Here is an 18,426-nt window from a genome sequence, read left to right on the forward strand (position 1 = left end):
AATTTAACTTCCCCAATTAACCTGATCCCCAGAGCATGTCTTTGGACTGTGGGAGGAAGCCGGAGAGAACCCACGCAGACACGGGGAGAACATGCAGACTCCACACAGAAAGGTCACTGGGCAGAATCGAACCCAGGACCTTCTTGCTATGAGGCAACAGTGCTAACCACCACGCCACCGTGACGCCCCAAATTCCTTGTATGTTTGACATATTTTTCTAATAAATGTTTCCTGATTCCTGATCCTGATTCCTGATTCCTGACTGGAGGGAGAGAACCACTGATAAACACCTCAGCATTGACATAGCTGCTGTGTTTAACAGATCAAGTCTTGCTTCACAACTTCAGACTCACTGTTGTTTCACAGTATCACAGCTTCCCACGTGCACAATGATGTTTTTTCAGATGGTCAGCCACAATGCCCATATTAGAAACCATATCTTTCGGAAAGCAGAGTATTTGGGCATTCTTGCTGCATATCGTTCTCACATCTTAGTCACCATCTCAGGCCCAGTCCTTTGCTTTTCCTGCGGCCTTTTACATTAATTAATTCTCTCAGTCTTTACCTTGCTTTGAGAAGACAGTTTATCCAGGATCCTGAAGCTCCATATTAGCCTCTCTCCAGTAAAAAAGCCCTTGAAGCAGACTTTTAAATGTAATAACTAATAATAATTCCCTGCTATTAGTTAGAAGACAAATGATACATATATAATTATGCAGAGCAAAAAACACAACCTTCCTCTTTCCTTCTTTATCCAGGGAAATTGGTAGTAGATGATGAGAAAGGACACACACGGTGTATGGATATGACTGTATGATGATGTTTCATTCCCAATGAGAGGAAGGAATTTGTTATGTCAATTAGTATGTCTTTGTGTTAGCCCTGCGATTGGCTGGCGACCAATCCAGGATGTACTCCGTCTATCGCCCGAAGTTGGCTGGGATAGACTCCAGCCCCCCCGCGACCCTGTGTGCAGGATAAGCAGTTTGACAATGGATGGATACCTTATTTCCCTTTGTAATTGTATTGCTTCGGTTACACTGCATGAAAAGTGAGATTTTCGTCCCTGTAAACGCCCGGAAATCTCCCTAATTTCCGACAATTTCCGACAATTTGCAACCCGCGCACGTCGCGTTTGTCTGTGCCACAAATTGTCGGAAACGAACCATGACGTAGGGGGAGAGCTGGCGGAGGTGCGAATGGCCCGAATTAGCATATGAATGCAGCGAAACCGCGGGTGGCCGAGCCGAGTGGGCTTGAATATCCTTACTCCTTATTGGATGAAACCACAACTTACTAACAAATAAAATCACTCGTGATTGGCAGCAAAACCACACGTGGGCAGACCAGGCTTGAGTTTCCTGCTTGAGTTTCCTTGTTCATGATTGGATGAAACCACAACTTTCAATCACTCGTGATTGGTTGGCAGATCTGTCGCTATTGGTCACCCGCCTCATTTTATTTATATATTCATATTATGCTGTATATTCATTTCATTGTTATCCTATGTAGGCTACTACACTATTATTAGGATACCAACCAGGACATCAATGAATTTATAGAGAAAATAAACATTTGCCACATGTTTATGCAAAGAAAGAGCTTTATTAACAACACACAAACAACAACTACATACAAAGTGAGGATCTGCCCACACTTGGGTAACGGCGGTTTAAAAACTACAGCTCAGTAAACTGTCCGTTTGCCTCCTCGGGGTTGTAGACCGTCACTGGCGCCGTGTTTTCCGAGGCAGGTCTGTTGTGCAGGCGCCTCGTGTGTGTGGCGACCGTACAATCCACCCCGAGACCCCGCCAACAACGCCGTCCCCTCCGTCCGACGTGAGCTCTACGGTGGCGGAGTTCCACCTCGTCATCAGCCAGCACACTTTGTCTCGATTCCAGCAGCTGTAAAAACAACACTGAATCAGTACTGTGCGATGCGATGCGTACGGACACAACACATCTATCAATGCACCTGAAACAAGTCAGCAAATAAACTCTGACCCTCTTTCTTCTCGCTCGACTCCGCGCTGAATCCTTCGCAGCTTCCGCCTGCAATGAGTGTTCTGGCTGAACCTGAAGCTCCATTGTCCTCCAAAATACGTCTCACAGGCGGCTGGAAAAGGATTAAATGAGTGTGGTATGAATAAAAAAAAAAAAATCAAACCCAAGTCACAGTAACATTTAACAAGGAAGGAGAAACAGTAAACAGTGTCACTTACACACAATGACGTCGTCTAAATCTGGACTTTTCCCGGAGCAAATACGAGGTCACCACCTCATTATGAGGCGAGATTAGTCTGTGAAAACAAAATGTACAGTTATGATCGGTATCTATACGTATATATTCCCTTATACCGCAGAATGAAAGCATATTCTTTAAATGTTACCCTTACTCCGGTTCGTGGCGCCTGTAGTTCGTCTCGGCGTTGTGAAGACGGCGCACCGCTTCCTGTAAACGACACGGCAAAGAAAACACACTTTAATAAAGCTGTTTCTGCTCACTTGTAAGGCTACTAGGCTACTCTTAGCTTAGCTTGAGGCTACGCTACTTTTAGCTTAGCCAGCAGTCATCGAACGTATTATTACCGCTATCTTGGGATTGTGCGCCCGTCTCCTCTTCTTTGAGTCGGTTCCTCTCCTCTATGGACAGAAACCCGCAGTCCCGAACGCTCCAGTGGAGCGAACCGCTCGTTGATATCGGCAGTTTGTTGTTGGAGTTGACGAGACGATCCACTGAGAGCATTCAGCAACTTCTTCTCGTCTGTCTGCGGACTGGCCGAAAGTTGGTGACCGCGGAGAGGAGTTGAAGGCGAGTTGAGCGCGAGACGTCGTCCAGCCATTATTCACGAACCAGCAAAAACCAAACAAAGGAACTGGAGATACAGTTCTTCTGATTATAGTAACTATTTGTATGCTCGTCTTGCAAGTACTGCTGTCTGAGTCATGCCTATGATCTCACACGTGATTGGACGAGGAGTCTAAGGGTCCTCCAATCACATACGAGGTTATTGTTATACGGAAGGACCTGTATTTTAGGAAGACAAATGGTTGGGACTTTGAAACAGCTGATATGCTTTATGTAAAGCAGTGTTTTGGTGTCAGCGGAACGACTTTACCTAGAAAACTGTACAGTGGTGCCTCTTTCTCCATTCCACCAGATAATCTTGGATGAGTCTGACAGACATGCAATGTTGACAATGTATCATCACATGTACCCTTGTGTCACTGAGGTTGAATGTTTTGCCGTGACATGTAAACGGGTAACATATATGAATGTAACTTACTCAATCGATAGATGCAGAGCATAAAGGTCAGCATGTGTTCATAAGTGGTGTGGAAACACTAACAGTTTTGAGGAACCCGTCCTTGACCCTCTAGCAGAACTACGACCAGCCATTATAAAGCAGTTTATAGTTGTTAATGTTGTGTCAAATGGTACGGCATTTAAACATGTTCTTGCACAGGTTTCCTGGCTTCATCCCCACCCGGACAGACATTTTTATGGAAAGCCAATAGAAGTTTGGGGCTTGCAGGGAACAGACACGTCATACCCAGCATCATTTCTGCCAGTTGAGCGCATTGCTAGAAGATGTGTGGTTAATACATCCTCTGTGCATTTAAGTAAGACCAAAGAAAATGTCACTGTAGTCCTGCCACTATGCACTGTAGTTGAGCTCTAGGAGACTGTGATCTCTGCAGACCCCTCATTCTGATTCAAATGTTGTTTGCATGGAATGCTCATTTTACCTTTATTAACACTAATTTTTTAAAGAAGTTATTTTGTGTATCTTTTTTACATAACATTTGCCATTGCCAATGGCGTACACAGTAATGTAGCATATTTTAATTAAATGAATCAATTCAAGCTAAAATGTAAGAGTCTATAATTAGGCTACTGAGCCTGATCTATTTGTACCAGAGATTTTCTTACCTTTTAAAAAAATGTCACCTGGGCTAAAACTCCCTCTGCGACCCTGATTTGCATTTGTATAGCTCACAGCATTTTTCATTTACATGTCAAAGCCTCCCCTAGGATTAGGAGCAGGGGGGTCATGGGGGGACAACTGCCAAGGGAGGCCCACATCAATTTCTGACAATTTACGGCAGTTTTCGGCGTTGCCCGCAAATTGCCGCAAACCTGAAATTCCACGACAATTTACAGTGCCGCATACTGCCGAAAATCCCACTTTTCATGCAGTGTTAGTTATTACATTCTTTATCATTTTTAAACTTGTTGACTCTTTTTGACTCTTGGGCGTGGGTGCAAAAGGAGAAATCCCCTTCAAGGGGGGCTCTTGTTCAAAACTTGCTCTTTTTCCTTCCGGTGATTGAGATACCTTCTGAGATTTCATTCATACATAATACTAAAAAGCTCTTATGTATGCGTGTGCATAGGTTTACAGAGTATGTATGTATTTGTTGTCTTTTTCAGTGGGTCTCGGTTTTTGAATTTAAAAGAACCCCAAAATGTTCTTGTCTCAGCCTGGACTACATCATGCTCCAGAGGTAAATCATATCTTCGTAAATTAAATGTCTTCGTAAATTAAAATTAAAATACAGATAGAGAAGATCTCCATCTGTATTTTTTTGTGTTTTAAGGTGTTTATTGTCAAGTTCAGCAAGATGGATTACCAGCATTTGGGTTTTGCCCAGTTTTAGTATGTTTGTCTTCCAGCTATTTCAGAGAAATGATCTTTGTACAAGACCACACATACAAACATGACTTGTATGTGTGTCAATTTTGTCTCCTCCTAATAAATGTGTTTAATAATTTTACAAGAATAGACATTAGTGGTAGTCTTTTTATTGTGCTAGATCATTTTATGTTTCGTTATGTATTTTAGTCATTCAAGCCACGTGTCAAGTGTCAAGTTACAAAGCAACCCTGAATCACAAAAAATCCAACTTAAAATAAAAATGTGCGCAAAGAAATCAATTCAAACTATGACTATAATGCAAATGTTTTCATCTTGTCTCTTTTTAACATGCAGAGATAATATTGAATTCATAATTATTTCTTTCATAATTATTTATTCAACTTTCAATGATTCTTTATCATTTTTTGTTCAACCCAACAGTGGCAACAGATCCAGCCCATTTTGGTCAGATTTACTCGTTTTGTGAAATCTTGTCCCCCTCCATGCAAGATGTAGTTGATGAAAACAGAACCTCTATAAATTGCATGTCATACATAGAGCTATTATGCATTGTTGAACCAATTTAGAACATTCTCCTTGTTTTCTGTGATCCATTTTATGTTGCTGACGGTTCTCTCAATGGACTGCTCCACTGCCAGTGTCCCAGAGCCAAAACCAATCACATTGTTCTCTGCCTTAAACTGCTTCAGCTGTCACAAAAAAAATAACACAGGTGAGTTGTTTTGGAAGGGGATAAAGTCATCTGAGGTCAGGCAGCAGCAAATAACAATATAGAGTCACGCTAGTGATGTGTCGTTCGTGAACAATTTGTTCATTTTGAACGAATCCTTACAAGGACTCGAGAGTAACGAGTCCTCTCAAAAAAAGATTTGTTCATTTTCTCGTGGCCACGCATCGGGACTTGCATAGGCTAAGCCAAGGAAACAGAAATGATTCGTTGAATGCAGGTCACATGGAAAATTATCCTTCTGCCAACCAAGTGGTACCAGTGCTGAGCCTATGCAGGTCACGTGAAAAATGAACGATGAACAAATCATTGATCTACTCGCTACCAGTGCTGAGCCTATGCAGGTCACGTGAAAAATTAACGATGAACGAATCATTGACCCGAAGACACGGTCGGGAGGTGAACGATTCGTTCATCTGCCGGATACAGATCTGTAGATCATTTTTCACGTGACCTGCGTAGGGTCAGCACTGGTAGAGAAAACATAAATGATTCGTTCATTTTGACTGGGTCTTCGGATACGGATCTTAGGATAATTTTTCACGTGACCTGCGCTCAGAAGAGGAAACAGAAAGGATTTGTTTACCTCGTTCACTTTCGCATGGCTAGGTTTTGTAAGACGTGAATGATATTCCTTCACAAGTAATAATTACAGGTTTCGTTATTTGAACTTTTTTGTACTTTACTTAGAGTTCAGCGTAATAGTTATGCCCCCCCCCCCCCGAAATGAATGAATGACTCGAAAAAAGATTCGTTCATTTTACTGAACGAGATTCAAAGAACCGAGTCGGTAAAATGATCCGAACTTCCCATCACTAAGTCACGCTGGTGTCGATTTAAAAAAACAGAGGACAGCATTTTAGGTACTTGGGATTTTTTTTACAATAAATCTTATATTTTTTAGAAAGAGAAAAGATTCGACTGTATTGTCATTGCACAGAGTACAGGTACTGAGACAACGAAATGCTTCTCTGCATTTAACCCATCCCACACAGTGCAGAGCAGTGTGATGCCAGAAAGGTGCCCGGGGAGCAGTTAGGGGTTAGGTGTCTTGCTCAGGGACACTTCGGCATGGAGCAGCCGGGTTTGAACCAACAACTCGGCGGTTCCCAGCGCACCCTCACTACATCATGCGCCATGCTACCCCCTTTTAACATCGGTTTCTACACATGTGAGGCTTCCCTGTGTGTTAATCTGCACAACACAGTAGCTGTGGCTTCTGTGGTGCAATATAAACATAAGATATTTTCCCAACCCTGAAATCCAAAAAGTTCATCTCTATATTAAATTTAGCTGATATTGTCATAATTAAAGCAATTATCATGCTAACCAGCTGTGTTTTGGAGTTGCAGTTGGAAATTCAGTTTGAATGTTTTTCTCTCAAATGGGCAGGGCAAGATCATGGTTAGTTCAGAATGTACTGCTAATCCAGAGTAAAAAAGTTATAATACAGCAGCTACTACAAAGTCCGTCAACTGATTTCAACAGCATCAAGAAACAACAAAGAAGTTAATGCCCACCTGCTAGTTAGCAGGTGGGCATTAACTTCGAGGGATCATTTAGATTTAAATGGAGCACAAAAAGGATTGCATCTTTTTTGACACAACAATCTAAACTCCCATCCCGTTTCATCTACCATTGATATGATCTCAAGCAAACAAAGGAATACATTTTGCGCCATGGACTTGGTAACATGAACAATCCCTCAAAATAGATGTAAAATATGTTTGATTCCTGGTGAAATTTGGGCCAAATAAATTTCTAAGAAACGATTTGGGGATAAAAAGGTAGAGGATATCTAACCTGCTGAAGCTCAAATTCAGTGGAGAAGCGCTTGGTGACTCCATTGATGAGGTTGGAGAAGGAGAAGGATCCACCACCATACCTGTGTCAAGACATGACAGAAAAATAAAAGCTTTTACAATTGGTGAAAAGCATTTCTCCACAAAGAAATCATCAGAAATGTAATATTTGCTAAATCTACCTATATGACCAACACTTACAGATCACGGTCAACGTCCGGTTATGAAAAGTGAAACCAATGCGAAAGGATCTTAAACATGCATTATCTCTTTTTGCCTGGCCCCTGCTGACTTATTATTTTATTTTTTAGTAAACAGGAAGTGCAGGATTTCTCCTTCTGATGGGACAACGAGGACCTCTCTGATGTGTATTAAAGCTTCTCCTTACCCCAGCAAGCTTTGTCAGACCTTCTTGCTCCTCAGCGGGAGAAGGAACCCTCTGTCCATTTTCAGCTGAATTGTGTCATGGCCTCATGGCTTGTGTTTGATGATTTTTCTATATGTTAGTCTGTATTAAATACTTAATCACGAACAAGCTTAAGATAGTTTTGAATTCTCAAAGGGACATTTATCCACCAATTTCCACAACAGTGTCTCAAGCCCCAATTTCAAATCTTCATTTGAAATGTTAATTTATGAATAATGAAGTTAAGCCGGTGATGCTTTAGGTAAGGGGATATCGTGATTTACAGGGTGCTATCATAGTGTGTATCGTAGTCTTGGAAATGTCCGTGATTTCGTCTTAGCTTAGCTAAAAATGTTTTAGTGACTGTTCACTTGCAATTGGCTTGACTCTCTCACTTCTGGTTGCAAAAAGCCAATATGGCAATGAACAAAAACCAAAATGGCCCTGGCCAAAGAGCTAAGTGTGGACAGGCGGCGGTCGAAAAAACAATTGTGGATTGTACTCACTCTGCAAAAATGAATGACCATCGAGCTCTGACAAAGTCCCACGCCAGAGACTGTCCAACCACATTGTTAGCAATGTAAACAATGGTGGAGGTGGCATCTTGTTTTCTGATCTTGTCTGGATGAAGAGTGTACTCCAGGAACCTCAAAGGGGTAAAAACAGAATAGAAAGAGTGTGTATATATATATATATATATATATATATATATATATATATATATATATATATATATACACACACACACACACACACACACATCAGTGTACTGGTCAGTAATTGTCAGTTATATGCTGTTGTACACTGCATGACAGCATTAACAAGCTGTTTGTGAGCAGACCTGTTAAGCAGCCAGGGTTGCTTCGTGCAGGCCAGGGCAGAGCGGAGTTTGTCAGCTTCAATGGCAATGGTGGCTTGCTCAAACTGTGACCAAGCAAACTCCCACTCTTGAGCGCCACCTGCTGCAATAGCATTACAGTAGACAGTGGAGCGAAGGTTGGGGTGGATTCTGAAGTAAGACAGGTACAACATAGTTGATGGAGGGAAAGATGCTCTAAAAATACAGTGAAGATTAAAACAGTGAAACTATAACATGTTGCATGATGGGCAATACACTCACTGGTTTTCACTTGAGTTCATCCATTCATTGAACCATTCCTGGGACAGATTTTGGCATTCTTCAAGGCCTGTCCTGCACGCCAGGCTGATAGCATTCACTTGGTTGTACCTTCAGGAAGAACAAAAATGAAAGATGATGCCCAAAGACTGAGTGCGGCTGAATAAGCCGTGATCAAAAACAGAGACCAATAATAGAAATCGAAACACGTTCTCACTCCCAAACCTTCAAATACTGAGGCTTGATGAGTCCCCCTTGGTAGAAAAGCACAAGGTACCTCTTTCGTATATGTTTTCAACATGATGGTGGTTAAATATAGGTTAGTTACATGCAGAGTAACCTTTAAAAATAAACTTTGATCAAAACTACATAGGTTCAAGAAAAGACAGTGACTAATGACCAAGTGACTAAAGACACACGTCACAATGAACTGACTAATGACTCCTGCCTCTACCAATGTCTCTACCCAAAGCTAAATACTCATCAACATCATGACTGTTTGCTGTCCTAGCTCCTAAATGGGGCAATGTAATCCCAAATGACATAAAGAGAGCAGAAAGCTTAGACAGCTGAAAACACACATTTTCCAACTATACCTGGACTAGTACTTTATTAGCACTTACTCATAGCACTTTGTAGTTTGGATTCCTTAAGGAAATTGTACTTGATTCTTGTTATTCGTGGTCTGTAGCTTCTTGGTTCAATGCACTTCTTGTAAGTCACTTGGGATGAAAGGGTCAGCTAAATAAAAAATATAAATCTCTCTCCCTCTCCAGGTTAGGGATTTAAGAAGAGCACGCCTAGAATTGTAGTTTGTGTGCTATTAGATTAGTTGTTACCAGAGGTGTCAAAATTATTCACATTCATTACTCAAGTAGAAGTATAGATAGTAGTATCAACTCAAGCTTGTGCCGTTCTGAAAAAGGATCCGACCACCGGAGGAACCGACCACTTTTCGCACCCGGCGTCACTCTGATCTGCGGGTGCGTTGAGGAGAAAACCAATAGGGTGTCTGGATGGTATATGGTTAAACTTCTCATCCAACCACAATCAAATTCACTTCATCCAGGTGGTGGGATTTATCTCGATTCGTTTTTTTTTGTGTGTGTGTTTTTGAACGACGACAAGCCGGAAGTAATGGGGCTATTTTTAAAATGTAACGAGTAGAAAGTACAGATATTTGCGTGAAAATGTAAGGAGTAGAAGTAAAAAGTCAGAAAAATAAATACTCCAGTAAAGTTACCCAAATGTTACCCTAAGACACCCAAAATTTCTACTTATGTATGTCACGGTTTGGATTTGTTTCCTGTTTTATTTTGTAATTTCCTGCCTCTGCCTAGTCCCTCAGTTAACTTCTCTTCCTGCCTTGTCCTGTCATCCACTGTGATTGTCTGCCGTGTCTCTTGTTTCCACCTGTGTCCAATCCCCTGCACCTTCCCAATGTATTTAAGCCCTGTGTGTTTTTTGTCCCTTGTCGCGTTATTAAATGTTCAACCCTGAATGGCTTGGTTCCTGGTCCCTGTCTGTGTTTTTCCCACTCTGGTGTCTATTTTGGATTTTTGGGTTTAATAAAGTAGTTTTTGTTATCAACACTGCATCTGGGTCCTACCCGATCGTGACAAAGTAAGGTAACAAAGTATTTGTACTTTGTTATTTGACACCTCTGGGAATTACATTAGTATGTTTGATTAATAACTGCAATATGAATTAAACACAATTCATAGTCATTTAATTACTGTACACAACATCCTAACGTTAAAACCTGGTGGAAGGACCCTTAATCCTGTCACGGTGTGGTTCACTTCCTGTTGTATTTTGTAGTTTTCTGCCACTCGTGTCCCCGGGTAACTTCACTTCCTGCCTTGTCCCGTCATCCCCTGTGATCGTCTTAATAGTTTCCACCTGTGTCCAATCACCTGCACCTCCCTTGTGTATTTAAGCCGTGTGTCTCTTGTGTCACTTGTCGCGTCCTTGTCTCTCGCCACGCATGTCCTTGTCTCTCGTCGTTTGCAGTTCCTGTCTCCCGTTTTGCCCCTTGCCCTTTTGTTTTTGCTTTTGACTATTAAAGTCCCTTTTCTTTTTGAACTCTGCGTCTGAGTCCTGCCTCCCACCCACATCCCTGACAAATCCTTCCTTATGGATTTCTCAAATTTTCTCCCCAAAGAGGGTTTTTTGGAAGTTTTTGTATTTGGAATCTATTCAAATGTTGGAATGATGAGAGACAGAGAGAAAAGTGAGGTTTCTGGTCTAGCCACGGAGGAATGCAACCAAAGGAGAGGAGCTGAAACCCCTGAGTGAGTGTGGCTGAAATCAATCTGCTGACTGTTGCGACGGTGAATAAGAGGCTCAGGAAGCCAGGCAAACAAAGCCTTTGATTAGCTTGCTTTTCTTTAAGATCCAACTAGTTTGCAAATGTCATGTTATTTCTTCCCTTAAAAAGGTATGACTTTTGGAACTGTAGTGTACTGTGTTTTTTTCCATACTCACTGATCCAGGTGTCCAGGAGGTACGATAGTCCAGTTGAAAGTCATTCTCTTGTAGTACTCAAACAGAGGGGTGACCTGTTTCCTCAAATAATTCTACAAAAACCAAAAACAGAGCGAATACAACTTTCAAATTATATTAGTGTTTTTGGACATTTTCTTTTCATTGTTGCTGATATGTTTGGCGGTAAGGAAGCCCACCTGCATGGGACCATAAACCTCGTTGCGGTCAAACATGAGGTAGAAGAAGTCCAGGTTACTCAGGGCTGACTCCCAGGGCATATAGTCTGTCTCTTTGATCAAATACTTGGTGGTATCCAGGGCCAGTACCGTAGAAATCATCTTTGCTCTTTTGGGGTTACAAAATTATGAAAATTAATGGGTTATCCAATATCCAAATTTGAATGGTATTAAATATTGTTGCAACCAACTTTAGTAAAGTGTTTCTACTTTACTGGAGGTAGCAACAGCGATCAGCATTGCAGATTATTCTCTTAATATATGAGACCGTCTATGTATTCTCATATATTAACAGGACTTACCTGGCTAGGTTAAAGGCATCATCCACCAACTGAGCTCTGTTGATAACTGGAATAAGCTTGAAAAACAAGAGTATGCCAGTCACTATTACTACAACAACAACTTAAATCAGGAATCCTGTTTAATGTAATACGCATCTCACATTTTATTAGTTAAGCTTTAAATATATACCGTATGATTGTTGCTCAGAACTTCTACCAGTCTGTTCCAGTTGCCTAGATCATAGTTGACTCTGTAGTAACCGACTACATTGAGGTTGGCCAGAACCCAGTCACCTCCTGATGCCTTCATCTCATTTATTGTGGCTAAAGAAGAAAAAGAGTTTGGAGTTAGTCGTGATCGTTATTGGCACTGAGTCATCAGCTCAGTTTCCCAGAATACATGCCCATGGATTCAATAGGCTCGTTCGAAAAGAGCTGTGCCTTCTCTTGAAAGTTGATGTGTGACCTTGTTTAGATGTGTTAGTAAATATATACAATGGCAATATAAGACAGGTATTTAGATAAAACAGACTGACCTATGCACCAGAATCCTTTCCTGCAACAACGCAGCCTGCATGACATGGCCCCGGTTAGCCAAGTGCGCAACGCTAGTGTGGCATGCTGAGTCATGTGTAGTTCAGTGAGTACAAATTCTAAGGATATCATGGCATATGGCACAGAAATGAAACTTTGTGCTTTGACACAGTTGTGCTTCTTTTTTAGTTTTACAAAAGTGTAGTTATTATCTTGAACAAGGCAGCTACTCCAAAAAATAAGCGCAATAAAAGAAAAGGTTTGTAACGGATGGCAGAATTTAACAAATGCAAGCTAGCTAATCAGTGTAGAAAACTGAGTTTCTTCATAGAAATCAAGGGGATATGGGTCTGTTTTATTGGCAAAAAAATGGGTCCAAGCAACAACATTCTCTCATGCTAACAAAACACAACGTATTAATGGAAACCATTCTAAGTGGGTGAATTGATAAAACAGTCACCAAAGTATGAGGTTTAATATGTATGTGTATCATTTTTAGTTGATCATACTGTTCATCTTGAACCTAATGAACATCTTAAAAATATATTACACAGTATTGATGCGTTAATAAGCCTTATTGTGAGAAAAGATAGGTTTCTGAAAGGCAGCAGAGCAGAAACAGTTGGTGAAGAGGTTTTTCAAGAGATATGCCAAGTGATTTCGGGGGTGCAAAAGAACTGCCCTGTTCAAAGATCTTTTTAAGTGTCATGTGGCTGTTCAGAATTTATTTTTTCATGGAAACTACTAGTAAGCAAATATAACGTTTGGTGTTAGTTGATTTCATTGTAAGGTTTACATTATATCATTTGCCCGACAATTAAGTCTGATATTATGGCACAAGGTCACTGTTTGCTTAGTGGCGACCCTAGGAATCCCATAAACGTTTTTCACTGCCTGTGTTTTGTTCTTTCTCTATTCTAATGTGAAACCACAGCTGTATAATAATAAATATATCACCGCCAAGCCTAAAGTTCCACATTAGTTTCGTTGAACGCTGCACAATGTAGGAAAAGATACACTTATGGATTTACAGTACAGTAACTGCCGTTTTGCTAAGTTCTCCTTGCTTGCTTGTTATTCTCCTACCAGTGGTTGTATTTGTTCATATTAGGGATACATTAGAGGTTTATATATATATATTTCATGTAGATCAGTTTCAGAACCACACAAGCTGTTTGACTAGTATCAAAGGAACATCTTGTCTGGAGAGCATTCTAACTGATGGCCACTAGTAGAATTATACAGTCCTTCCTGGGGCAATCTAACACCACCTAATTAATAAATACCATTCACAAAGCTACCAATCACAAAGCCATCTGCCCATCAGTTACATCACATTCCAATCTTTCCCAAAGACACATGCTGGCCAGAAGAGACGGGATCGAAGCGCAAAGTTTGTCTGGTTAAATATAAACTCGGATGTAGATTTTTTAGATCTCCAGTTTCTTCATTTACATTCAGTCAGTTCAGTCATGAAGATTATCTTTAAAATAAGACAATCCATTATAAATCATAGGGATTAGCATCACTACTACTCTATTATTCTACTTCAAGATGGAGTCCAATAGCCAAACACTTGCACCATATATTTTTTATGCATGTGCACAAAAACAATGACATTTTTTAAATTTCAATTCCAAGACACTACATTTAAATATCAATCGTGCTTTTATAGGTGAACTCTGTCACGACGTGCATTTCTTTATTTTAAGTAATATTAAAATCATTAAAATAGAGAAAAGGGTGTTTCTAAAGTCATTAGATACACGCAGTCAAGTTTAGTGTCTGAAGAACCTACCTGATTTACCCCTCAACCATTGCGGTTCTTGAATGTCTCTAGTTTTCATCCACTTGATTGGAACAATCCATTCATATCTGTAGGACAAACAATTGTTTTATTTCATATATATATATATATATATATATATTATTATTATTATGTTTTATCTTTCAAGAACTGGACTGTATCCCCTTTATCACAATGATTTAAAAAATGATTAGGAATTAGGCCTACTGATTTTGGTTGCTTAAAGTCTTGGTTGCTTAAATGTTTGCAACAATACCAAAATATATAACAATATTGAGGATAGCAGTACTACTATAAATTAAGGTATAAACTAGTTTGTTAGTATAATCATGAGTAGCACCAAAGAATGGTAAATTAATATTAAAATCAATATTATATAGCAAGATGTACGAAATAGAGAATGAATTTGTCAAGAGGGAGGAAACTACGTAAAAGGCATTGCACATACTTGAAGGGAGATACAGCCGTAACTTCTGAGTCTGGATCTAAGAGAAAGTGTTCTTGGGACACGACCCCACTTGTGGTGTTAATTGTAACCACAGGAAAGCCCATCTGCAGCACCCATGTGTTCATGATATTTTCAACAGTGTCAGGAAGTTGAGTTCTGCTAGCATTAACAGCCTGTGGAAGAAGAAATTATAAAGTAAATCAACAGTAGGTTGATAGGAACTAGATATCTTTTAGATTAACACATTAGCTCAATGTTCAATATATTTAAGTCTTCAGAGATGAACATGCCATCTGCAGCTGGTTCCATAGGTCTGTGTATACTGCATTCCCATATGCAAATGTATCCAGGTAAGTCTGCGGGGCAGAGAGAAAAACATGATATTGGAGGTTTCTGACTGCTTTCCCTGAAAGCTTTGTTGCTCACGCAGCACTTTAAATTCCATATTTTCTTAATTTAGATGATAATCCTTTTGATGGGAATTATAATTACTCCATTTACATAGCTGACCATTATGGTTGAAACTCTGTAATTACTTGCTTTTTCAGTTATCAGATATAGTCTACCAAGATTCTAATAGAGAATCAATTGGTCAAGACCATAGATCACGAATCACGCCCTGGATGTTTACGGAACCAATTTATAGATTTACTGTGTCAAACAAAGGGAGAAGACACTAGCACTAACATTAAGTATTTTTCAGGTAAATATCGGATTGTATGTCTCAATGAAGTCAATACCATTAGTCCCTCTCTGAAGACATCTTCTGTTAGGAAGTCCGACAACATCCTCAGAACAGATGCTCCCTGAGAATGACCAAACACAATTTAAATCCTTATTAAAGATAATTAAAAGAATGTAAAGATTAATATATGGTTTTCAATGACAGAAATTAAATGCACAACCTGAATGGATTGCTATAAAGATCAGAGATGGCTAAAGTATGGCGCTGCTATTGAGGATTGAGTGTATAAGGTTACCTTGCTGTATGAGATGGCGTCAAACAGCTCACTGATCTGTGCAGGTTTCTGGATGTCCTCTTCTCTGGAGGAAAGGGGGTGAGAAGAGGCCAGAGCATCGACGGCAAACACCCTGTGGACGTCACTGAGCACGATGAGGTCTTTCTATTATAAGACATATCAGACATTAAGGCCCAAACTGCCCTGATCAGTAGCAACATTATTTAGGCCATGGGGTGGCCATAGGGTCGCAATGAAAGTCTTACCAAATTCCAGTCGGGTTCAGCCTCGTGTGCTCCCAGGTACTCAACATAGGAGGCAAAGCCTTCATTCAGCCACAGGTCATTCCACCATCTTAAGGTCACCAGATTACCAAACCACTAAAGGAACAGCAAAGAAAAAAGAAGTGAATCTTGTGCCAAGTAATAACTGATCTTGATAATCTTTACATCTTCCATCTTCTGCCGCAAACTAAAGACACACCTCTTCAGACTATACCTTGTCTAAAAACTAGGGCTGTCAACATTAATGCATTAATCTATGTGACTAATGTGGCCTAGATTAATTAACAAAATCCATCCATCCATCCATCCATCATCAAACCGCTTATCCTGCACACAGGGTCGCGGGGGTGGGGCTGGAGTCCCAGCCAACTTCGGGCGATAATTAACAAAATATATATATATAAATATATGTTTGTTTGTTTCACAAGTTAACCGCGGAAATAAAGAGCCTTTTGCATTGGAAGTAAAACAAACAGTGGTGTGACATAGAGCAGAGAACTGTGCAGATGAATTAATCCATGTGTCAAACATGGGTGAGAGGCAAATAGAGCACTTAAAGCACTGCTCTGTTAAGCTTGCTGCTAGGCTAAGCTAGCTGCTATGCTACTTCCATCTCAACTTCTAACATTACCCTGCATGGCACACAGTCAGCAGAGGGCCACCACTGTGTCCCTAAAAGACCGTGGTTTGAAAACGTTCTGGCTAAATTTTGGGAGATTATTGGCACTTCAAACAGAGCCGTTAAATGATGGAGAGTTGAGAGCAAAGTGCACAGACAACAGGTAGAGTCACTAGTTCAACATGTTCCACCCATGTGGAATACTGTCTCCAAGATGATCAAATGTGTGTCGTTCTGTGTTTAAAATATCAAACAGTGTCTGATATACACACTTTCTAGCGATTACTCATTACTTTTAAGATTCAGTCTGATTAAAAACAACGTAACAACAACAACAACAACATTCATTAATCGCCATTAATCAAGATTAATGAATTTCAAAATGTGCGATTAATTAGTTAATTTTTTTAAATCTATTGACAGCCCTACTAAAAACACTAAACACATTGTAACACTTAAATTGTACTTATGGCTCTTATCCATAGCAAGTTGTAAATCAGCTTATTTGATGAAATTGCACTTTCTTGTTCTTCTGGGTTTATATCCTTATGGTTGAAAGCGACTTATTGTAAATCGTTTTGGATAAAAGCATCAGCTAAATGACATGTAATGTAATGATACTAAAAATTCATAATTCTCCAGACCTGTCGTGTGGGAGTTATAACTTGTGTAACCAAACCCATCAAAGATCTGTTTTGCAAGATTCAATAGACATTGTGAAGTGATACAGTTTCTACTGTTAAATCCAAACCATGTGAGCCAGTTCATGAGCAATGATGGTCGCAATCCTTTGCTTGTTGGAGTTGGAGGAGAACGCTTCATCGTAGAGCAGTGCTGTCTCTCTGTATGTGATCAGACCCCAGTTTTCCATGGCTCCAGCATTAAAGTCTGGTAGAGCTATTTGATCTGTATGATGCGATATATTATTAGTGATTGATAACAATTGGATTAACTGCTTGTTAGTTGAGTTCTAACGGCATCAATGTTGTACCAATGTAACAAAATGAGAGGAAGTTCTGAATATATTGACCTACAAATGGACGACAACGGTTTATGAATGTGATGAACAACTGCACATTAAAAGGATCAAGTTTGAGGTCTATATAAGTGATACTGTATGGAATACCGAATCATCTCAGATCACTATTCCAATGCCCTGGCTTGAATCAATTAAAACTGAAAGGCACTGTCACCCTTGTAATAAACACATACTGTATGTCTTGCATCAATAACATTGTGTTCAGAATGAGTAACACCGCTGATACATTGAAAGTGGGAGCAAATGGCTAGAAAAAGAGGTTTTTGAGGTTAACCACAAAAATGAAGCTAATTTGATTGCCAAAACTACTGCCCATTGATAGAATGGTTTAATCAGATTAGAAGTCAGAATAATGAATATCTTGGTGTATTGTGTGTAAATATACAACAAAACAATGAAAGGTTTCCCCGAAGCACATTTGATAACATACATTTAACAAAGGCATATGAAAAGGATCGAAATTACAAAATTGCCTAATACTATCATCATTCTTGGACTTACCAGACTTTGGCAGAGGGTAACTGGAATTGTAATACTTCTCAAAGAACTTAAGGATAGGTCCAGTTTTGTTAAGGGCATAATCTCCTTGTTTAGCAGCAATAGCAGGCTTCCTTGCGAATATGCGAATCTAAAACAATACGCAAAATAAAAAACAGTGTCATTATGTACATTAGTTTTAGTGGTAGACTGGAATCGTCAACTCATTGATCGCATAAGATCAATGAAACTATCACACTAAAGCCTCTGACTGCAAGGTCTTCAACTCCCGCCTACAAGAAATGTTCTAGTGCATTCGAGGGGAAGCTGGATATTAGTGAGTTATGAGTTATGGAATAAGTGTGGGCAAATCGGCTTTTTGCAGTTGCCATAAGGTCATTGGTACATGCTGTGGTAACCATCTAAGAACTTGCTATAGACACCAGGGGTGTAGAAGCCCATCAAGTCAAATAATATTGTATATATAATATTGCACTGCTCGTGTTAATAATTAGACCAACTATTCAAAATCTCTTGACAACA

At 39.9% G+C, this 18,426-nt stretch overlaps 1 protein-coding gene and 1 long non-coding RNA gene across 3 annotated transcripts in view; both read right to left on the bottom strand.

The window, feature by feature from the left end:
- Positions 1-1,766: 1,766 nt before the first annotated feature.
- LOC144383656 (uncharacterized) lies at positions 1,767-2,718 on the bottom strand. The gene is made up of 5 exons (XR_013451078.1): positions 2,589-2,718; positions 2,396-2,451; positions 2,222-2,299; positions 2,004-2,115; positions 1,767-1,904 (listed from the first exon to the last, which is right to left on the bottom strand). It is a non-coding gene; the product is annotated as an uncharacterized LOC144383656 (long non-coding RNA).
- Positions 2,719-4,786: 2,068 nt separating this feature from the next.
- LOC120809713 (aminopeptidase N-like) overlaps positions 4,787-18,426 on the bottom strand; it is a 30,125-nt gene continuing 16,485 nt past the window's right edge. For both annotated transcript variants that reach the window (XM_078082095.1, XM_078082094.1), the window contains 17 exons: positions 17,908-18,034; positions 17,119-17,273; positions 15,731-15,844; positions 15,486-15,629; positions 15,246-15,311; positions 14,796-14,861; positions 14,506-14,678; positions 14,049-14,125; positions 11,907-12,040; positions 11,738-11,793; positions 11,397-11,544; positions 11,200-11,291; positions 8,716-8,823; positions 8,437-8,604; positions 8,102-8,242; positions 7,191-7,272; positions 4,787-5,349 (listed from right to left, as the gene is read on the bottom strand). In XM_078082095.1, the coding sequence (XP_077938221.1) occupies positions 5,203-5,349; positions 7,191-7,272; positions 8,102-8,242; positions 8,437-8,604; positions 8,716-8,823; positions 11,200-11,291; positions 11,397-11,544; positions 11,738-11,793; positions 11,907-12,040; positions 14,049-14,125; positions 14,506-14,678; positions 14,796-14,861; positions 15,246-15,311; positions 15,486-15,629; positions 15,731-15,844; positions 17,119-17,273; positions 17,908-18,034 (1,998 nt within the window). In that variant the 3' untranslated portion in view covers positions 4,787-5,202. The remainder of the gene's footprint in view (positions 5,350-7,190; positions 7,273-8,101; positions 8,243-8,436; positions 8,605-8,715; positions 8,824-11,199; positions 11,292-11,396; positions 11,545-11,737; positions 11,794-11,906; positions 12,041-14,048; positions 14,126-14,505; positions 14,679-14,795; positions 14,862-15,245; positions 15,312-15,485; positions 15,630-15,730; positions 15,845-17,118; positions 17,274-17,907; positions 18,035-18,426) is intronic.

The sequence above is a fragment of the Gasterosteus aculeatus genome, chromosome X (assembly GCF_964276395.1).
Source record: "Gasterosteus aculeatus chromosome X, fGasAcu3.hap1.1, whole genome shotgun sequence".
NCBI classification, from domain to species: Eukaryota; Metazoa; Chordata; class Actinopteri; order Perciformes; family Gasterosteidae; genus Gasterosteus; species Gasterosteus aculeatus.